Here is a 23,875-nt window from a genome sequence, read left to right on the forward strand (position 1 = left end):
TAGGAGAAGCGTCATGAACCCACAACGCACATGGAGTATACAATGACTCATTCGACGCCAAAAAGGTCTGAGAAAAGAAAGCACACCCATGAAACACCAAGGGCTCCAAGCATAAGTCCAGACATTGATATCGAGATTCTTTCTGATCCGGAATCTCACATTTCAAGACACACATTAATAAGTGAATATTCTTACTCAGGTCTCTCTTCCGTGTCTTGCACCAAGAGGCTATCTCCTTCATTGCAAGTTCCATTATCTAAGTGTTTTAGACCATCACCGGTCATTCCGCCAACATCTCAACACAAAAGAACATCTCCTCAGGATATTTTACTAGCTGCCATTCCTACAAGGCCATCTCCCACACCAGTACACTTACCACCTCAGGGTACCTTGGCAGCTACCGCAATGATGAGAATTTTCAATGTTTTGAGTTCCTTCTTCGAGGATCTGGAGCAGGCAAAAGGTGTCCCACCAATGGAATCTCCTAATGTCTCTCCACCTTTATCTCCAGTGCCTGGACCATCTGATACAAGCGTTATACCTACACTGGTTCCCAACATAGTCTGGACTCTTAACAGTCTTCATCTTTGATAAATTCTTCCACTGGAATGCCATCGGACCCGCCTGAAGGTCTTCCTGAGCTTTATTTGCCTCCAGAAGACCTAACATATGCCAAATTCATAGAGAAGGTGGGTAACCTTCAGGTAGAGACCGGGAAGATCCCTGGTCCCAGGGCGGAGATGATGGGGATTCTGAGAATTTTTGAAACACCTCCAGAACCAATGGCATTACTACCCCACTCGGTCCTGGACAACATTCTCCATAAAATGTGGGAAATACCTTTTTCTATAACTGCCACTTCTAGAAAAATAGACATAAATTACAAGATTCGTAACTCCCTCGTAACTCCATAGTGGTGGAATCAGCATTAGCTAAAGCAAAACGTTCTAAGCTACATGCACCAGCTGGGGCATGACAACAAATGCTTAGGTGATTTTGGCAGAAATGTATACCATTCCGCGATGTTGTCCACTAGAATCCAACATCACCAATTTTATACAACACTATCTATATGAGTGTCTCCAGAAGTTACGCCCAGTGGGGCAGATTTTCAAAGGGTTACGCGCGTAATCCCTGAAAAGCTGCCCCTGCATGCGCTGAGCCTATCTTACATAGGCTCCGCGACGAGCGCAAGCCCCGGGACGCGCGTATGTCCCGCGGCTTGCAAAAAGTGGTGGGGCGTTGGCGGTCCGGGGCACAGGGCGTGGCGTGGCTTGAGCCTCCAGGCACAGCAGCCATTTGCTGCCATGCCCGGGATCATGGGCCGGCCATTGGCTGGCGCGCGTAAGTTATGCCTGCCAAGAGGCAGGCGTAACTTCTTCAACAAAGGTAAGGGGGTGGTTCTGGGAAGGGGAAGGGAGGGGAAGGTGTGGGGGGGGGGGGGCGGAAGGAAAGTTCCCTCCGATTTCGGAGCGGCCTCGGATGGAATCGAGGCAGGCTGCGCAGCTCGGTGCGCGCAAGTTGCACAATTGTGTACCCCCTTGCACGCGCTGACCCTAGATTTTATAATATGTGCGCAACAGCGGCATCAAAAACAAACACCTGCCCCACAGCAAAAACAACCACCGTCTTTTTGAGTATGATGGAGCCACCACCACCAAAGTTTATAGGGGGATGCCTAAAATTCTTCTACAGCACTGGGAATCCATCACAACAGATCAATGGGTGCTCAACATCATCAGGGAAGGTTATCACCTGAACTTCTTGACTGTTCCATCCCTTCCTCATATCATTCCTCTACGGAATCTATGTTCCCACACATCATCCCTCAATATGGAGGTAGTGAACCTTCAAACTAAAAAATATATTAAATCAATCCCTCTTCAACAACAAAATCAAGGATTCTATCTCCAATACTTCCTCATTCCAAAGAAGTCGGGATGTCTCCATCCCATTCTGGATTTATGATACCTCAACAAACATATCCAGAAAGAAAAGTTCAAGATGACCTCTCTCAAGAACATCTTGCCACTGCTACAGCCCAACGATTGGCTATGCTCCATCGATCTGAAGGATGTGTACTCCCATATACCCATGCACCCATCTTCTTGGTGCTACCTCTGCTTTCGGGTTCAGAACATGCACTACCAATACAAAGTTCTGCCATTTGGTGGTGGCTCATCCCAGACGACTATTGATCCAAATATTCCCTTATCTGGATGACTGGTTGCTAGTGGCATTGGATCCGTCTACACTACAAGCACATACGTTACGCACGATCAACTGTCTCCAGAAACTAGGATTTCTCATAAATTACGAGAAATCACACCTGCAACCTACACAACTTCTTCAATTCATAGGGACTCTCATCAATACAGTGGGCAAGAAAGCCTACTTTCCCAGGGACAGAATTAAGACTCTTACTGCACAGTTCAAAGCCTGTTAAACACCAAGCATCAGCATGCCAAGTTCTTCAACTTCTAGGTCACATGGCAGCAACTATCTGTGTGATTCCCCACACCAGACTGCATATGCGACGCTTACAATGGGGCCTAAAGACTCAATGGTCACAGTTCCTACAGCCCCTCAACTACAGGATTCAACTCACCAATCCAATGAAAGCAGACATTCAATGGTGGCTCTCCCCCCAACAACTTAGCTTCAGGTGCCCTCTCATCAGCTAACATTTACCACGGATGCCTGCAGGAAGGGTTGGGGAGCCCATCTAGGCGACTTAAAAACTCAGGGACTTTGGACCCCACAGGAATCCACGTACCAAATCAATCTCCTAGAGTTACATGCAATCTGGAGAGCACTTCAGACCTTCTCTTCTCAAGTCCGAGGAACATGTCTCATGGTGTACACCAACAACTAAGTCGCCATGTTTTACATAAACAAAGAAGGAGGGTTCGGTTCATGGACACTGTGTCAAGAAGTGATTTGAATACTTCAATGGGCAATGACAGCCCAGGTATCCCCCCAGGCCACTTACCTTCCAGGTCTAGACAACGTAACGGCAGACAGCCTCAGCAGGGTTTTTCACCCACATGAATGGACATTAAAGATAGTTAAGGCCACCGCCTTAACTATCTTCCAACAGTGGGGATTCCCCTCAATAGACCTCTGCCACAGAAGTCAACCGTCAGACTCAGGTCTTTTGCTTCATCTACCCCAGCAAACTTCGATATGCCCCCGATGCCTTTCTCATCCCATGGGGATCGAGCTTAATGTCTGCCTACCCTCCCATTCTGTTGATATCACGGACAATTGAAAAATGCATTCAAGATGTAGCAGACATAATCCTCATCGCCCCAGAATGGCCAAGACAACCATGGTATGTGTATCTCATGCGACTTTCCATATGCCCACAAATACCACTGCAGTACCATCCGCAACTTTTGACACAAGGAGGCTCCCTCCTCCATCCAATGCACCAATCCCTACATCTCACGGCGTGGAGATTGAAAGGCAGATATTAAACCATCTAGGCCTTTCCTTCCAAGAAGAAGATATCCTCATTGCTTCTCGGAAGCCTTCAACTATTATTTATTTTTATTTATTTATTTATTTAAGGTTTTTATATACCAACATTCAAGACGGTGGTCCCATCATGCTGGTTCACAAGAAACAGGGGTGAAACTTTGCCATTTAACAAAAGTGCAGAAAAGCAGTTACATAAAACAAGGGAAAACAATAACTTGGAATGAGAAGGGAAATGAAGATTAGATAGTAAAATATAAGTATAAATAACATTTTGAAAGGTGGCTATTAACGCTAATACTAGCGGAGCTTGTTGTGTGAAGGGAGATTAGATGGGGTTGGAGTTAGGAAAGGCCTGCGTGAACAGCCACGTTTTGAGTCTTATCTTGAATGTTGAGATGTTGGGTTCCATTCTAAGATCCGGGGGAATGGAGTTCCATAATGTTGGACCGGCTGTGGAGAATGCCCGATCTCTAAGCGTGATGTGTCTGGTAGTCTTGGCTGGAGGTACTTGAAGTGATCCTTTGTAAGCATCTCTTGTCGGTCTTGTGGAATGGTTGTAATCGGAGGGGAATATGGAGATCGATTGGGGCTAATTGATGGATGTTTTTGAAAATGGTGAGAATGGCCTTGTAGATTATTCTGAAGTGGATGGGCAGCCAATGGAGGTCCATCAAGATAGGTGTTATGTGTTCTCTTCTCCTGGTGTTGGTGAGTATACGGGCGGAGGCATTTTGTACCATTTGTAATGGTTTGGTGTGTGATGAAGGGAGACCAAGCATGATGGTGTTGCAATAGTCCAGCTTTGCGAAAATGATTGATTGTAGGATCGTTCTGAAGTCATGTGTGTGGAAGACATAACTAGACAACTAGACATAATTATGCGGGAAAATGGCAACGCTAGCAGAAGTGGTGTAAGATAAGAAACCTAGATCCTTTTTCAGCCACTACCACACAGCTACTAGAGTATCTGCATACACTTTACGAAGCTGGTTTGGCCACCACATCAGTTCGAGTACATATCAGCGCTATTACAGCTTTTCATCACTCTTATAATGATCTATCGATTTCTAATCATCCTTTGATCTCCAGATTCATGAAGGGCATGCTTCGCATCAGACTACTGGTGACAAAACCACCTGTGCCATGGGACCTAAATGTGGTTTTGGAACAGCTAATGCCACCTTCTTTTGAACAATTAGACATAAGTCACATAAAATACCTAACATGGAAAACACATCGGCGAGGAGAGTCAGTGAACTACAGGCCTTAGTTCATTACTCCCATTATTTAGAATTCTACCACGACAAAGTAACACTTCGCCCTCATCCCACCTTCTTACCTAAAGTAATTTCTATGTTTCATCTTAATCAAACCATTACTCTGCCTATTTTCAGCCAAAACCTCATAATAATGACCGTGAAAAACTTCTGCATTCTCTAGACTGCAAAAGGGCTCTGGCTTACTATAAACAAAGGACTCAGGGAGTCCGAGGTGGAGAAAGAGAGAGGGGGACTTTCGAGTGGGCCCAGGACTGGAGCGCTAACCCACTGTGAGATTGGAGGTGAGAGACCCCGGAACAGCTGTGAACTCCGGTTGGAGGCGGCACTCCAGTGACGTCATTGGGCGGCGCCTCCCGATAAATTGAACGGCAGACGCGGAGAGCACCGGAGTCCGAGGTGGAGAAAGAGAGAGGGGGACTTTCGAGTGGGCCCAGGACTGGAGCGCTTAACCCACTGTGAGATTGGAGGTGAGAGACCTCGGAACAGCTGTGAACTCCGGTTGGAGGCGGCACTCCAGTGACGTCATCGGGCGGCGCCTGCCGATAAATTGAACGGCAGACGCGGAGAGCACCGGAGTCCGAGGTGGAGAAAGAGAGAGGGGGACTTTCGAGTGGGCCCAGGACTGGAGCGCTAACCCACTGTGAGATTGGAGGTGAGAGACCCCGGAACAGCTTTGAACTCCGGTTGGAGGCGGCACTCCAGTGACGTCATCGGGCGGCGCCTGACGATAAATTGAACGGCAGACGGCGCACCGCCTAAGCCGCGCGCTCCGTAAGGGGCGCGCGGCTTGGTCCGGCTTAGACCGGCGAAGGCTGTGAGGCTAGCCCGACTCACTGATTCCGCAATCTTTTGATCCTTTCTATATTTTGATAGAATTAATGTGAGTAATGAAAATCTTTCATGGTTTGTTTTTGTAATTTGTCTTATGACTAGAATGCCACATACTAAAAGAAAAGGAAAGGTCAGACAGGACGCCTTGACCCCTCTAAGACCTACCCTAGTACAAACTACCATGCCAGGCTATTTTTCATCAACAGAATTGAATTCCCCGGAGGGTCCCGTTAGGGGTGGAGATGGAGAGCAAGCCTATCCCCCCTTGGGAGAAGTTAGTCTAAGTCCCGGGGCGCCAATAACACCTACTCCACCCCGGATTATTGCATCTACCATTGATCTAGGCCTAGCACCCTGACGGATAGCGTCTGAGGTTCTAAGCCCGATTGAGGGAGATCATGGAGAGGGTTTAGCAATAAAGAAAAGGGAAGGAGTTCCGACTCCTCCCCTATACGAGGTGGAAATTAGGGAAGGGGATTGCCCTTCCAGAGGAGCAGAATCTGTCTCCTTTATGGGGAACCAAGGCAACCAGAAATCCTCTCCATTTCAAATATCAGAATCTGTGCCTATCATACTATCAGGAAATCCACAAAAAGTGACTATAGATATGGTTTGGCAAGCTATAGTGGCATTACAAACTAACATTTTAAATTTGAATAGTAATATTAAGGATATGCAAACAGCTTTGTTTAATCTGAATCCAATAGTTAAGGTCATGAGGGGACCTTAGCAAAAGTTGATTAAGAAATGAAACAAATTAAATCTGCACAGTCATCTATTATACAGGGAGAAATAAACTTATCTAAGAAAGTAGAAAATATGGAGAATACTATTAGATACACAAATTTAAGAATTATTAATTTTACGAAATGTAAGCTAATATCCCCTAAAGAGCAATTAAGAAACTATTTCCTGGAAGTATTATCATTAACATCTGAAAATTTACCATCTATATCAAATGCTTATTTTATTAGCTGGAAAAATGAGGAAACATCAAACCAGGGAGTGCTTGACACGTTCCTGAATGTAACAGAACTTATAGAAACCTCTTTAAGTTCCCAGGTACAAAAAAGGGGTACTCTTATAGTGAAGTTTAACCTTTCATCAGAAAGGGATAAAATTTTGAAATTATTTTTGGTCAAAAGAACCTCTTTATACTTGGGTCAAAGGGTGTGGATATATCCAGACCTAGCTAAGGAAACCCAATTGAGAAGAAAAAAGTTCTTGCTGTTAGCGAACCAAGCAAGAACATTTGGTATTCAGATTGTTGTAAGGTTTCCTTGCAAATGTATTATAAATGTAGAAGGTAATAGATATGGATATTTTGAACCGGAACATCTAGAGAGATTTTTGGAGGCCCGAGGTAACCCAAGGGAAGAATCTGCTTCTTAAATACAGTTGGTTATAGAAATAATGTTCTGTTTACTCTCATCTTTTTGGTAATATTATATTGGGGACTTGCTCATGTATCGGACTCCTACTTTGGTTTAGTAACGCAGGAAAGGAATTTACTGTTTTGTAAATTTGTTATTTGGATATAACTTGTATAAATATCCGTTTTCTGATTTTCTGATAACCATGTTAAAAGTGGAAATATGTATTTTGAAATTGAAAATAAAAAAAAAACCAAAACAAAAAAAACAAAGGACTCAATCCACTATGAGACCACCTCAGCTCATCCTTTCCTTTAATCCAAATGATCCTGGTCAACCTGTCTCAGAGGACTATAGCCAGTTGGTTATCACAATGCATTCTATTTTGTTACAACAAACATTCTATCAAACTCCAAAACAGGCCTCAGGCATGCGTGCCACAACAGCATCAGTTGTACACTGGAACAAAGTGCCGTTAATAGATATCTGCAAAGCGGCAACTTGGTCGTCCATCCACACCTTTACATCCCACTGTTGTCTCAACAACAAATGACCTCTGATGCAGTGCTAGGCACAGCAGTCTTATCGACACTTCAAAATATATGAGACCGTCTATACTCTATGGGTTGCTGTCCTAACCTTCAAAGACATGTAAATATGGACACAACCTGGGAGCTTGGGACTCACAGACAGCATGGCTAATTCAGCCCTGCTATCGACAGGAAAAAGCAAGTTTGCTTACCGTAAACAGTGTTTCCATAGATAGCAGGATGAATTAACCAGGTGATCCCTCCCTCCTCCCTCCCTAGACAGTCCCACAAAGGACATACTATTTTTTACTTTACCTCTCGCCTGGCTAGAAATAAACTGAAGAGGAGAGGGAATCGTGCAGGAACATCACCGCGCAGCTGCACAGAGTCAAAGTTCTGTGACTAACTGAGGAAACTCCGCCTATTTGGAGGTTGCAACGCTTCCCAGACAGCATGGCTAATTCATCCTGCTATCTATGGAAACAGTTTATGGTAAGCAAACTTGCTTTTCTTGAACTAGCCAGGTAGTTTCTCTTGGGAAAGGGCAATGGGCTTGTGCCTTTTTCCCCAAATAGGTTACGAACCTCAGGGTATGAAGTGCTTATTACTGGAAAATGATGCGAGAGCCTCTTGGTCACTGTTACAACCTTGGCTGCAGTGCAACCGCCTCACCACCAGGGGTCCCTCTAGTGCTGGCTCTCCTGACAGGCCCAGTCCATCTCCCCTGTCCACTCTATGTTCTGGGTGTGCCCTTATAACCCTGCCTGACAGTTGCCTCGGTGCTTCGGCATCGAGCTCACCTGGGCTCCCTGCTCTAGCCTTGCGCGGCCTTCGGGCCTTTCCTTGCCTTGCCCTGCGCGGCCTTCGGGCCTTTCCTTGCCTTGCCTTGCGCGGCCTTCGGGCCTTCTTCCTTGCTTTTCATACCTGGCCTACGGGCCTTCTGTGTGTGTGTGGCCTACGGGCCTTCTGACCTGCCTTGCCCCGCTTACGGTGTGTGGCCTACGGGCCTTCTGTGTATGTGTGGCCTACGGGCCTTCTGACCTGCCTTGCTCTGCTTACGGTGTGTGGCCTACGGGCCTTCTGTGTATGTGTGGCCTACGGGCCTTCTGACCTGCCTTGCTCTGCTTACGGTGTGTGGCCTACGGGCCTTCTGTGTATGTGTGGCCTACGGGCCTTCTGACCTGCCTTGCTCTGCTTACGGTGTGTGGCCTACGGGCCTTCTGTGTATGTGTGGCCTACGGGCCTTCTGACCTGCCTTGCTCTGCTTACGGTGTGTGGCCTACGGGCCTTCTGTGTGTGTGTGGCCTACAGGCCTTATGACCTGCCTTGCTCTGCTTACGGTGTGTGGCCTACGGGCCCCCTGTGTGTGTGTGTGTGGCCTACGGGCCTTCTGACCTGCCTTGTCCTGCTTACTGTGCCCTGACCCAGCCTGAACCCAGACACTGCTACTTGCCGCCTGCCCTGACCCAGCCTGAACCTAGACACTGCTATCTGCCGCCTGCCCTGACCCAGCCTGGACCCAGACACTGCTCTTGCCGCCTGCCCTGACCCAGCCTGGACCCAGACTCTGTTCTAGCCATTCTTGCCTCTCTCAACCTGGAGCCACCCCTCTGGGTGGTGTTCACGACTCCTGACAGGAGCCCAGTCGTAACAGTCACTTTGTTTCTTGGTGGTTAGATTGCTTATCTTGAATTGTGACTAAGGAATTGCATTACAGCTTGCTACAGAATAGTTGTTCTCACAGGACAAGCAGGATGGTTGTCCTCATAAATGGGTGACATCGAGGATGGAGCCCACCACGGAAAACTTCTGTCAAAGTTTAAACAGAACTTTGACTGGCCCCTACTGGGCATGCCCAGCAAGGCACTGACCCTGCAGCCAGCAGGGGTCTCCCTTCAGTCTTCTTTTTTCCGCGCAGCAGTTGCCACGCGGTGAAAGGAGCTCTCTTACCACGTTCCTGACAGGAATTCGGTATTTTTCTTTCCGAAGAAAATTTGCCCCTCAGGGGTCTCCCTTCGACAAATTTTTGTCACCTCCGCGGAAACCGGTAAGTGTTTTGCCTTTTTTCTTCGACTACCGTCGAATTTGGCCCTTGAGGCCTGTTGGCAATTACCGAGCCCGCGACTAAATTTGGCCTTAAGCCATGGCGACGGGGTTCCGTCGATGCCCGGATTGTACCCGGACTATGTCAATCACAGACCCCCATAGGGTTTGTGTTTTGTGTTTGGGTAGTGAGCATGATGTCCTGACTTGCACCAAATGTGCCCTAATGACACCTAAGGGTCGCAAAGCCAGGATGGAGAAGATGGGGCTCCTCTTCCATGCACCCACCCCAACGCCATCGATAGCATCGATGTCATCGGAACCGGCACCGTCGAAGTTGCACCACCATCGTCAACCCTCCGGTGACCGTCCATCGTCGATGACTTCTCGGCCGTCGACTCCTGTCCCCTCCCCGGATGAGCGAGGAGACCGGAAGGACAAGCATCGCCATCGACGGCACAAGTCTCGGCCTGTCGAGGATCCACAGTCATCGACCTCTGAACAAGCCGAGCCACCGACTAAGAGGCCTCGTTCAGACTTGGCACCGTCCACGTCTCGTTCGCAGGCATCGAGGAAACCCTCACCTTCTCGGGGTGTGGGAGCCGTGATCCCACCGGTTACGGTGGTCCCTCCGGCTCTGCCTCAGCCTCCCTCTCCCATCGAGCCGGGTATTGTTACCCCTGGTCTCCGGGCAGAACTGGACCGGCTGGTCCAGGAGGCCATCGAGAAAGCGATGCAAAGATTCCAACCTCCATTGGCACCGTCTCCAGCACCGATTCCGGCACCGCCACCGGCATCGACCCCGGCACCGACTCCGCCACCGAGGAAGGAACCGACCACCGAACCTTTGGTGGAAGCGCTGGCACCGCTACTACAACGTATGGAGGCACTTGTACATGCCCTCCCATCGCTAATTCCAGTAGCACCGACAGCGCCATCGTCTCCAACTGGATTTTCATCGGCGGGAGAAACACCGTTCCTGATTCCCCCTTCCGGGGTGGTCCCATCGGTGCCTTCTCGAATATCTCCACCGATTTATCCTTTGGCTCCATCGGTTCCAAGACCGGCACCGACTCCATCGGCAGCACCGAAACCCTCGATGCCGTTCCCAGTACCGATTGTACCACCGGTTCCTCCAAGGTTTCTTTCGATGCCTTCGGATCCTCAACCAGGTCCATCGGGGCTTCAACCCCCAAGTGATCCCTATGATACCTGGGGTGATGATACATCTTCTGACACAGATTTACCATCACCGCCTTCTCCTACAGAGAGTAGAAAAAGATCTCCTCCAGAGGATCTCTCCTTTATTAATTTTGTAAAGGAGATGTCCGAAATTGTACCTTTTCAGCTGCAATCTGAGACCGATGACAGACACCAGATGATGGAACTGCTTCAATTTTTGGACGCTCCAAAAATCATCGCTTCCATCCCCATTCACCAGGTGTTTCTCGATCTCTTAAAGAAAAACTGGGAATCTCCTTCATCTGTATCACCAGTTAACAAGAAGGCTGACTCCACATACCTCGTCCAGTCAGCACCAGGCTTTCAAAAGCCTCAACTGGATCATCGCTCTGTTGTGGTGGAGTCAGCACAAAGAAAAGCCAAGCGTCTCAAGCCACACTCCTCCACTCCGCTGGTCAAGGACAATAAATTCCTAGACAGTGTGGGACGGAAAGTGTACCATGGAGCTATGCTGATTTCTCGCATAGCCTCATATCAACTCTACATGACGCAATATAACAGAGCCATCCTTAAACAGATGCAAGATTTTGCTGACACATTACCTGACCAATACCAGCCACAGCTTCAGGCCCTTCTTAATAAAGGATTTGAAGCGGGGAAGCACGAGATCAGAACGGCTTATGACATCTTCGATGCCTCCACAAAGGTTTCAGCTACTGCCATCTCGGCCAGACGTTGGGCTTGGTTAAAATCATCCAACCTTCGCCCAGAGGTCCAGGATCGTTTAGCGGATTTACCCTGCTTAGGGGACAATTTGTTTGGAGAACAAATTCAGCAAATAGTAGCTGAATTGAAAGATCACCACGAGACGTTGAAACAACTTTCTTCTGTTCCGTCTGAGGTTTCCTCCAAACAACCACTTAAGAAGGACACTAAGAAGTCGTTCTTTCGGCCACGCCGTTACTACCCTCCATCGGCCAGGCCTCGTCCAGCTCGATCCTCTACTAGGCCTCAGCCGCGTCAGCCTAGGAAACAAAGGCCTACTGTAGCCCCTCCTCCTGGGCCTGCGGTTGGCCTTTGACTCCCCTGTAGAGAACACATGCCAAACCCCTCTTCCAGACATTCCTGTAGGAGGTCGACTGTACCATTTTCTACAACCTTGGTTGCAGATCACCTCAGATCAGTGGGTGCTAACAATTATCGCACAAGGTTACCACCTCAACTTCATAACTCTTCCGGCAGACTCCCCGCCTCTTCAAGCATGGAGTCTATCCACCCATTTGGCTCAATTACAACAGGAAGTGTCTCTTCTTCTGCAATCAAATGCTATAGAACCCGTTCCTCCCTCTCAACGAGGCAAGGGATTCTATTCCAGATACTTCCTAATACCAAAGAGGGGATTGGCTGTGCTCTCTCGACCTCAAGGACGCTTATACCCACATTGCGATCACACAATCCCATCGCAAATATCTGCGGTTTCTCGTAGGCCACGACCATTATCAATACCGTGTCCTACCTTTCGGTCTGGCTTCTGCCCCACGAGTCTTTACCAAATGTCTCGTAGTGGTAGCAGCATTCTTAAGGAAGGAAGGTGTCCACGTCTACCCCTACCTGGACGATTGGCTAATCAGGGCCTCCACCCAACAGATAGCTCAATCCTCCCTAAAATTGACAATTCAAACACTCCTTTCCTTAGGGTTTCTTGTCAATTACGAGAAATCTTGCTTAGTCCCGTCTCAAACCTTATTCTTCATTGGAGCAGACTTGGACACCTTACAGGCAAAGGCTTACCTTCCTCTTCAGAGGGTCCACACCCTAATGTCCCTGGCTCGCCAGCTCCAGTCTCAGAACACTGCCACGGCTCGCCAGTTCCTCATTCTCCTAGGACACATGGCATCCTCGGTTCAAGTCACTCCCATGACCCGACTAGCCATGAGAGTAACACAATGGACTCTACGACACCAATGGATTCAAGCTTTTCAGCCTCTGTCCTCCATAGTCACAGTCACACAAGCGCTGCGCCTATCCTTAAACTGGTGGACGACTCAGGTCAACCTCCTTCAGGGCTTACCTTTTCTTCCACCGGATCCGCAAGTAATCCTAACCACCGACGCTTCTCACATCGGTTGGGGAGCCCATGTGGACGACTTTCAAACCCAAGGGTTATGGTCCAAAGAGGAAGCCGAACACCAGATAAATTTCCTGGAACTTCGAGCAATCCGCTATGCGCTCCGCACTTTCAAAGATCATCTCTTTCATCAGATAATCTTAATCCAGACGGACAACCAAGTGGCCATGTGGTACATAAACAAGCAGGGAGGCACAGGCTCCTTCCTTCTGTGTCAGGAAGCTGCGCAGATCTGGGCGGAAGCCCTCTCCCACTCCATGTACCTCAGGGCCACTTACCTGCCGGGAGTAGACAATGTATTGGCAGACCAGCTGAGCCGTGTCTTCCACCCACACGAGTGGTCACTCGATCCTCTGGTAGCGACCTCTCTGTTTCACAAGTGGGGTTCTCCCCGCATAGACCTCTTTGCGTCCCCTCAGAACCACAAAGTGGACGATTACTGCTCTCTCATTCGGAGCCAGCACTCTCGGCCGAGGGATGCGTTCTCCCTCAAGTGGACAACCGGTCTGCTCTATGCATTCCCTCCACTCCCTCTTGTGTCAAAGACTCTCGTGAAGCTACGCCAGGACGGAGGAACCATGATCCTGATAGCACCTTACTGGCCACGCCAAGTATGGTTTCCAATACTCCAGGATCTCTCCATCCGCAGGCACATTCCTCTGGGAAAGGACCCACATCTGCTCACTCAAAACGACGGATGCCTCCTCCATCCCAACCTCCAAGCCTTGTCCCTGACGGCATGGATGTTGAAAGGTTAGTCCTTCAACCATTTAACCTTTCAGATTTCGTTTCTCGAGTCCTGATAGCTTCACGAAAGCCTTCCACAAGAAAGTCTTACTCATACAAATGGAAAAGGTACACATCATGGTGCACTTCTCAGTCCCTTGATCCCCTTTCCTGTCCAATCACCAAATTCTTGGACTATTTATGGCATCTCTCTGAATCAGGTCTTAAAACCTCTTCTATCAGAATGCATGTCAGTGCGGTAGCCGCCTTCCATAAGGGTATTGGGGGTAATCCTATTTCAGTGCAACCCCTAGTAACACGCTTTCTTAAGGGCTTACTCCATCTAAAGCCACCCTTGCGTCCTCCGGCCCCATCCTGGGACCTTAACCTGGTTCTTGGTCGTCTAATGAAACCTCCTTTCGAACCTCTGCACTCCTGTGACTTGAAATATCTCACTTGGAAAGTGTTATTCCTTTTGGCTGTTACTTCAGCTCGCAGGGTTAGTGAATTACAGGCCCTAGTTACCTATCCGCCTTACACTAAGCTCCTACAGGACCGGGCGGTACTCCGCACTCACCCTAAATTTTTACCTAAGGTAGTTTCGGAGTTTCATATCAATCAATCTATCGTACTACCTATCTTTTTTCCCAGGCCCCACTCCAACTCTGGAGAGCAGACCCTGCATACCCTAGACTGTAAATGGGCTCTAGCTTTTTACCTAGACCGTACAGTTTCCCAAAGGAAGAGCACTCAATTATTCGTCTCTTTCCATCCTAATAAGTTGGGACAACCTGTGGGTAAGCAGGCTCTTTCTTCCTGGTTGGCGGACTGCATTTCTTTTTGCTATGAGCAAGCTGGCATTCCTTTTCAAGACCGTGTTAAAGCACACTCTGTGAGGGCCATGGCGACGTCAGTGGCACACCTTCGTTCGGTGCCGCTTCCTGACATCTGCAAAGCTGCAACCTGGAGTTCTCTCCATACCTTTGCAGCCCACTATTGTTTGGACAAAGCTGGAAGACAGGACTCCATCTTCGGCCAATCTGTCTTGCGTAACCTTTTTCCAACCTGATGTACCAACACCCTTCCACCTACCCGGTAGGGTGCGGATGCCCTTTCCCAAATTTTTCCTCAGTTGTTGTGCCTGCTGCACACCGTTGGGTACATTTGGTGCAAGTCGGGACATCCTCAGCTCGGTACTCACCCATTTGTGAGGACAACCATCCTGCTTGTCCTGTGAGAAAGCAAATGTTGCTTACCTGATGTAACAGGTGTTCTCACAGGACAGCAGGATGTTAGTCCTCACGAAACCCGCCCGCCTCCCCGCGGTGTTGGGTTCGTTTTATTTTTACTTTCTAGGCACTGCCTGTAGCTTTGAAAATCAGACTGAAGGGAGACCCCTGCTGGCTGCAGGGTCAGTGCCTTGCTGGGCATGCCCAGTAGGGGCCAGTCAAAGTTCTGTTTAAACTTTGACAGAAGTTTTCAGTGGTGGGCTCCATCCTCGATGTCACCCATTTGTGAGGACTAACATCCTGCTGTCCTGTGAGAACACCTGTTACATCAGGTAAGCAACATTTGCTTTCTAATTTCTGTAACCATAAAGAAAGTCACAAATAATGTACTGAACCATCCTGTGATTTTATTTTTTGTTTAGCTTTGACAGGAAACAATGATGACATTTCCCTTGTAACAGCTGGAAAGATGACCCAGCGCCAGGGAAAAGAGGCATACTGCATGATCACCAAAGACTTGGTCCAAGCAACACACAGTTCAAACATTATCCAGTGCCATGGTAAGAGACACCATCTGTTTGTGTTGAAGGGTTGTAAAATAAGTATAAACCTCTCAAGCTAAGCAGTTGTAAGGGATGACCGCTAGTGCGTCTTGCACAAGGGGTCTGTCTGGTTGGGAGGTTGGTGTTTCCTGAGCCGCTGGAGAGCACTCATGAAAGTAACCTGAGCTATATGTAAAGACCTTATATGAAGCTTCCTGGCAATGAACCAGTGATTTCACTCTCTGAGATCAGAGATGATCTAGCAACTTGATGGTTGCTTAGCGGTACTGCCAGACCTGGAAAGTGAGCTCCATGATATTCTGCAAGAAGTGAGCCAAAGGATATTTGGATTATATGTGAGCACAGAGAGTACTGAAATTGAACCTGCTTATGAGTAGCTGCATTGTTGACTTTGGTACTGGATGATGATGTGAATTATGTAAGACTGGACCTGAAGATAGCTGAAATTGTTATTGAACTTGTATGGGTTATAACCCATGCTGAGAGAGAGTTTGTATTTGATTTATTGAAACCCTGTGGTGAAATGAGCAATCATACTTGAATGGTTATCCTTGTTTATGTTTAGAACTTGAAGACTGGAGTTTCAGTATACTCTGGCTGAGAAGCTGACAGTAGTGCAAACTGCTTCTCTTGTACAAACTATTGTTTTAGGGGAGAGCATCGAGTCAAACAGGATAAAAGTTCTGCAGGAAACAAAATGCAATGTTGAATCTTAATGGATAGAAATTTCAGGTGAAAAAGGGGATAAAATAGTAATGGACGTGTATTACTGTCAAACTGGCCAGAATGAACAGACAATGAAATGCTAAAATAAATTAGGGAAGCTAACAAAATCAGCAGCACAGTAATAATGGGTGATTTCAGTCACCCCAGTATTGACCTGGTGAATGTTACATTTAGGACATTCTATAGAAGTAAAGTTCCTAGATAAAATCAATGACTGCTTCATGGAGCAGCTGGTACAAGAACCAACAAGAAGGGAAACTATTTTAGACCTAGTCCTTAGTGGAATACAGGATTTGGTACGAGAGGTAACAGTGTTGGAAGCACTTGGCAATAGTGATCACAACCTTATCAAATTTGACTTAACTGGAGGGAGTGCAAAAAAGAAATCTACTATGACAGCATTTAACCTTCAAAAAAGTGACTATGATAAAATGAGGAAAATAGGAAAGAACTGAAAGGAGCAATTGCAAAGGTTAACAGTTTAGCTTAGGCATGGATGTTTAAAAATAATATCTTGGTTGCCCTGAACAGATGTATTCCATGCATTAGAAAAGGTGGAAAGAAGACTAAACGACTACCAGCATGGTTGAAAGGTGAGGTGTGAGAAGCTATAATATCTAGAAACATATTTTAAGAAATGGAAAATTTGCAAAAAATGTGGACAATTCCCAGGTTCTTATTACCACGTTTTTTGGGACTGTCCCAACATTCAAAGTTTCTGGCAGGAGGTGCTGCAGTTCTGTGCTTCTCTCTAGCAATGTCCCCTTCCCTTGGACCCCCGCCTGTGGTTGTTTGGATCCACTCTCCCACTGATGATGCCTAAAAAAGCTCACTTGATGCGGTTTCTTGCTAAGGCGTCAGTGATTGGAAAGATCATTTTAACCAAATGGCTAGATGAGGCCACGCCAGATGTAGACCACTGGTTTCAGCAAATGTTGCTCCTTTGCGCACACGAAATGTATTTTTTAAAGCACCAGAGCTCTAAGCCCGGGATGGAGGATGATGAGATTTGGGCCCTGTTTTAGACATATCTTCGACCCTCGACATCCCTCAAACACCAAGGGGCCGTTTGAAATCGATTAGTCATAATGATACGACTCCACGGCTACAACTGCCACATACTAACTGCCAGGACCCTTGGGTCCCAGACCAGGGAGCGATCGAATGAATGATCAATGAGTGCTTTCTTTAAGATCATTTACTGTTCGTCTGTCCACACCTGAAGTTCTACTCACACTTCCAATATGCTCATCCTACGGTCACGCTCACGTTCTTAGACATGTTCTGGTTATGGTATGGTTCTCTTTAAAGCTATCGCTTTATAATATGGTTATATACTCACCTTATGTACTGTCTGTTTGATGCCTGCCATGCATGAATAAGGGGGGGTGGGGAGGGGAAGAAAGAAAGAAAGGGGGCCCTGGGGGGGGAGGGGATATTCAGGACCATATTCAGGACCATATTATCTAATCTTCTACGCTATGTATTCTGTATTTTGACTGTTTTTTATTGCACTGCTGTTAACAAAGTTGGGTCTTTATCTTACCCTTGTGATTTCCTCTGTTCATTCAGGGGCTCTTACCTCTTTGTTGCCAGATTGTTGGTTTTCTTTATTTGTATGGACCACTCTTACATTTGAAGGGAGGGTGCAATGAACAAATGTCGGCTTATGTTCTACTTTGTATGCTTCTATAAAACTTTAATAAATATAATATAAAAAAAAAAGAAATGGAAAATTGATTTGAATGAACATAACAGGAAACAACATAAGCACTGGCAAGTCAGATGCAAAGCTTTGATAAGGAAGGCAAAGAGAAAATTTAAAAAGAAATTTGCTGTGCAAGTAAAAACATAATAAAACCCTTTTCAGGTACATTTGAGGTAAAATGCCTGCGAGGGAATCAGTTGGACCATTAGATGATGAAGAGGTTAAAGCACTTAAGGATAACAAAGCCATAGCAGAGAGGCTAAATGAATTATTTTCTTCAGTATTCACTGAGGAACATGTAAGAGAGAGATACCCATAAAAATTCCAACATATTAACAGGTAAATGTGAAGATGAAAGATAGCAAATCAAAAAACAAAAGGCTTCACATGTATCTGACACTTTAAACAATTTAATTTTATGGTTTAAAAAGATGTTGTGTCAAGGAGGAAAAAGACCTCAGAAACTCTATGCCCATTCTAGTTAGACTAACATTGCATTTTCAAGGTTGTTTCAATCATAGATCTTAAAAACTTCCAACCACCTAATTCTTTAATTTTATTATTCAAAAATGTTTTTCTTTTTCTATGGTTTTTTGTAAAAAAAAAAAAAAAATGTACTTAGCAGTTCATCACTCAACACTGGATCCAATGGGCAAATTATTAAAAATGTGGTTGTTTGCAATTACTGAAAAAGTATCAACCAAAAGAGTCTTCAATTTACTCCTCGATAATTAAAGTACTTTACAAAAAAAATCCTTAAGGAATAGCCAAAACATTTTTAATTCAGTGAATTTTGTGACTTATCTGAATCATGATGTCATGTACAACCATCTCCTTCACGTATTACTATTTGCTGATCATCCTGGTTTAGGTTACTCAGATTAGTTTAGTGAACCTGAAGAGCAACTTGTTCATAAACCAAGCCGTCAGCTAGCATTTCGCCATTTGGCTGTATCAAGGCACAACTCATTGTAGGTTTTGAACATCCATATATTTCTCTGTTGCGGTACACCGCTACTGATGATTTCAAATCATGAGTAGCGAAACGTTAGCTGACCTCAGCTTGGTTTATGAACAAGTTGCTCTTCAGGTTCACTAGACTAATCTGAGTAACCTAAACCAGGATGATCAGCAAATAGTAATACGTGAAGGAGATGGTTGTGCATGACATCATGATTCAGATAAGTCACAAAATTCTCTGAATTAAAAATGTTTTGGCTATTCCTTCAGGATTTTTTTGTAAAGGACTTTAATTATTGAGGAGTAAATTGAAGACTCTTTTGGTTGATACTTTTTCAGTAATTGCAAACAACCACATTTATAATAATTTGCCCGTTTGATCCAGTATGGAGTGATGAACTGATAAGTACATTTTTTACAAAAAAACATAGAAAAAGAAAATTTTGAGAGATATACCCATGCCAGAAATGGTATTCAAAGGTGATGATTCAGAGGAACTGAAACAAGTCTCAGTGAACCTGGAAAATTTACTAGTGCAAATTTACAAACTAAAGAGTAGCAAATCACATGGACCAGATGGTATGCATACTAGAGTGCTGAAATAACTGAGAAATGAAATTGTGGATCTGCTATTGGAAATTTGTAAACTATCAACATCATCTATGGTACCTGAAGACTGGAGGGTAGCTGATGTAACGCCAATTTTTAAAAAAGGATCAAGGGCTGATTCAGAAAATTACAGACCAGTGAGTCTGATGTCTATGCCAGGCAAAATAGTAGAAACTATCATAAAGAACAAAATTGCTGAACATATAGATAAGCATAGTTTAATGGACAAAGCCAACATGGATTTAGCCAAGGGAAGTCTTACCTCACAAATTTGCTACATTTTTTTGAGAGCATAAATAAATGTGGATAAAGGTGAGCCAGTTGATATAGTGAATCTGGATTTCTGAAATCATTTGACAACTGCTTAGGAAATTAGAAAGTCATGGGATAGATGGCAATGTCCTATTGTGGATTGGCAACTGGTTAAAAGATAGAAAACAAAGGGGTAAGTGGTAAATTTTCCCAATGTAAAAAGGTGAATAGTGGAGTGCTCCAGGGATCTGTTCTGAGACCGATGCTTTTTAATATATTTATAAATGACCTGGAAATGGGAACAAGTGAGGTGATCAAATTTGCCGATGACACAAAATTATTCAGAGTTGTCAAATCACAAGAGGATTGTGAGAAATTGCAAGAGGAGATTGCAAAACTGGGAGACTAGGCATGCAAATGGCAAATTAAATTTAATGTAGACAAGTGCACAGTGATACACTTAGGGGCGGATTTTAAAAGCCCTGCTCGCGTAAATCCGCCCGGATTTACGCGAGCAGGGCCTTGCGCGTCGGCGCGCCTATTTTCCATAGGCCGCCGGCGCGCGCAGAGCCCCGGGACGCGTGTAGGTCCCGGGGTTTTTCGAAGGGGGCGGGGCGGGACCGGGGGCGTGGTTTCGGCCTGGGGCATTTCGGGAGCGTGGCCCTGCCCTCCGGAACCGATCCCGGGTAGAGTCTTGGCGTGCGTGGATTTACGTCTCCCTCCGGGAGGCGTAAATCCATGGATAAAGGTAGGGGGGGGTAGATAGGGCCGGGGGGGGGGGGGGGGGGGGGTAAGGGAGGGGAAGGTGAGGGGAGGGCGAAAGAAAGTTCCCTCCGAGGCCGCTCCGATTTCGGAGCGGCCTCGGAGGGAACGGAGACAGGCTGCGCGGCTCGGCGCGCGCCCGCTGCCCAAAATCGGCAGCCTTGCGCGCGCCGATCCAGGATTTTAGAAGATACGCGCGGCTAACCGCGTATCTTATAAAATCCAGCGTACTTTTGTTTGCGCCTGGTGCGAAAACAAAAGTACGCGAACGCGCTTTTTTAAAAAATCTACCCCTTAGGGAAGAGTAACCCAAATTATAGCTACAAAATGCAAGGTTTCACATTAGGGGTCACCACTCAGGAAAAGGATCTAGGTGTCCTCATTGAAAATGCATTGAAATCTTCTCAGTGTGCAGCTGCAGCCAAGAAAGCAAATAGAATGCTAGGGATTATTAGGAAAGGAATGAAGAATAAAACAGAGAATATAATGCTTCTGTATCACTCCATGGTTTCAACCTCATCTTGAGTACTTTGTTCAGTTCTGGTCACCACAGCTCAAAGATACAGCAGAATTAGAAAAGGTACAGAGAAGGTCAATCAAGATGATAAAGGGGATGGCACAATTCCCCTATGAAGAAAGGCTAAAGTGGTTAGGGACTCTTCAGCTGGGAGAAGAGACGGCTGAGGGGGAGATATGTTAAAGGTCTATAAAATGAGTGAAATGGAACAAGTAAGCAATCAGTTTACTCTTTCAAAAAGTACAAAGACCAGGGGGACACAATGAATTTACTGGGTAATGCATTTAAAACTAATAAGAGAAAATTATTTTTTTATTCAACACATAATTAAGCTCTGGAATTTGTTGCTAGAGGATGTAATGAAAGATATTAGTGTAGTTGTGTTTAAAAAAGGTTTGGACAAATTCCTGGAGGAAAAATCCATTAACAATTAAGGTAGAGTTGCAGAAATCCACTACTTATTCTTGGGATAAGCAGCTTGGACTCTCTCTACTCCTTGGGATCCTGCCAAGTATTTGTGACCTGGCTTGGCTACTGTTGGAAACAGGATACTGAGCTTGATGGACCCTTGGTCTGACCCAGTATGGCAAGCCTTATGTTCTTTGTTCTCTCTGGAGATATAGACAGGACAGTGGCCGGGCTGTGCCACACCTTGGAAGCTGGAGTGGTGGTGAGCAGGTAGTCTTCGTAATCAGGGGCGGATTGTGGGAAAATAGTGGCCTGGGGGATTTTTCTCCATACTGGCCCATGGGTATCCAATTACACATACAATTTGGTGAGTCACCAAATACAGAATAAAGGGACCATAAAATATACACAGAAATGCACAAACTAAACTGGAAATCACAACAAGTTAGACTATATGTAATGCAGCAATGGAAAAACAGAAAATACTATCATTCCTCATAAAACATCAAACAATAAAATCAAGAACTTTAAAACATCAATCACAATAGGAAACTCATACTAAAAATATATATTTCAAAACTGCTGATGAATAGAACCTCCAGTAATTTAACTCATATACAAATTTTTGAAAATTTCCGTACCACCAATAAAATATTTCAAAACAGCACATATATCAAATAACATTCAATAATTAAAACTCGGAACCTCTCTCATTCCTCTGCTGCCACTGTCACTGATGCCGCTTGGCTATTGGGGAGGTGCCGATTGCTGCTACTGACACTGAAGCCCATTCTGCTGCCTCCTCTGTGCAGGCCCCATGGGCTTCCACTTTCTCCATGCGGATCTCGTACATTGTGAGATCCGCATAGAGAAAGTGTTACTCTTGCATATTCCCAAAGATTACATGTGCCAATCAGTAAAAAGTAATTTATTTATTTTTTTTACCTTTGCTGTCTGATCTTAGTTTTCTAATAGGTTGGTTACAGGCTTTTTTTCCCCACCTTCCCTTTCTTATTTTTTTGCCAATTCCTTTTATATTGTCTTTTTTTCTAATTCTTTTCTCTCTATCTTCTTCCCTCAAACACACAGTCAGGTTCTCAATCTCACCTGCATTTCTCTCTCTCTCACACACAGGCTCTCACTGTCACATGCTCTCTCTCTCATACAATCATTCATACACACAGGCTCTCACTCCCACATGCTATCTGAGTCTCACACACACAGGCTCTCTCTCACTCCCACATGCTGTCTTGCTCAAGCACAGGCTCTCACTGTCACATGCTCTCTCTCATACAATCATTCATACACACAGTCTCTCACTGGCACATGCTGTCTGACTCTCACACACGAGTGAGAGAGAGCCTATGTGTGTGAGTCAGACAGCATGTGCCAGTGAGAGACTGTGTGTATGAATGATTGTATGAGAGAGAGCATGTGACAGTGAGAGCCTGTGCTTGAGCAAGACAGCATGTGGGAGTGAGAGAGAGCCTATCTTGCTCAAGCACAGGCTCTCACTGTCACATGCTGTCTCTCTCACACACACAGAGGCTCTCACATGCTGTCTCTGCAAACATTCAGATCTTCACTCCCACACACAGTTTCTCAACTCATCTCATACACGCGCACACACACTCTATAGACCCTCAGCCTCTCTCTCTCACCTCTGGGCCTCCTCTTCGCGGGTCGCCGCAGGATGGGCTCTGCAGCGGCCCTGCTACCGGGCCTCTTCCTCTTCTCGGGCCGCTGCGAGTTGAGATTCGCGGCGGCGGCTCCTCTTCTGCACGCACTGATGCTCCTCCTCCTTCCTGCCCACGCGGCTCCAGCAACGTTTACTTCCGGGGCCGCACAGGCAGGAAGGAGGAGGTGACGTGAGCTTCACCACGGCCCTGCCAATCTGCCTGCTGTGTGTCGCGAGCAGTGGTATCCCGAGGGGAGCCTTCCTGCGCCCGGGGGCATTGGCTCCCCTCGGGATACCACTGCTCACGGCGCCCTAGGCCCAGGCCTAATGTTTCCACCGGTCTTGACTTCCACTCTCGGAGACATGTCACATGATTGGGGTGACCGGCCCACCAGGGCATGCCCGATAGGCCAAATCCGCCCCTGTTCGTAATGATGAGGCCCAATAGGATCTTGCTTCCATTACTCCTGTCTGACAGCAGTGATCCATCTCTCCAGCCTCTTCGGATGGCCTCAGTATAGAAACCAAGTGATTTGGACAACAGTAGCTGTTTAGATTATTACATAATTGGGGACTGGGTATTGGTTTAAGTGGCAGATTGTATGCTCATCTACCCGAGGACAACAAAATCTGACTAAGATAGGGAGTGGTATTCTACAAATACTCATACTTCTATAGCTGGGATATATCCCTCTCAGTGTATTCTAGGATAATCAGGCAGATAGGCTGAGCCAATTGGTTTTTATGTGCCATCATCAACCATAGTTGTGCTCATACATTTACGTACTCTTGGCAGAATCTGTAAGATGTGTGACATTATAAGAAAACATGAGTGATCAGACAAAACACTTTTGTTATTTTTAATGTTTTTCAAATTAAACTATTTT

General features: G+C 46.1%; 1 protein-coding gene across 1 annotated transcript in view; it reads left to right on the forward strand.

Moving 5' to 3' along the window:
* The window catches only part of OSBPL8 (oxysterol binding protein like 8), a 370,739-nt gene that overhangs the window by 40,998 nt on the left and 305,866 nt on the right, over positions 1–23,875 (forward strand). Inside the window, exon 3 of the mRNA XM_029597145.1 lies at positions 15,228–15,365. Coding sequence (XP_029453005.1) covers positions 15,228–15,365 — 138 coding nt within the window. The remainder of the gene's footprint in view (positions 1–15,227; positions 15,366–23,875) is intronic.

The sequence above is a fragment of the Rhinatrema bivittatum genome, chromosome 4 (genome assembly GCF_901001135.1).
Source record: "Rhinatrema bivittatum chromosome 4, aRhiBiv1.1, whole genome shotgun sequence".
NCBI lineage: Eukaryota > Metazoa > Chordata > Amphibia > Gymnophiona > Rhinatrematidae > Rhinatrema > Rhinatrema bivittatum.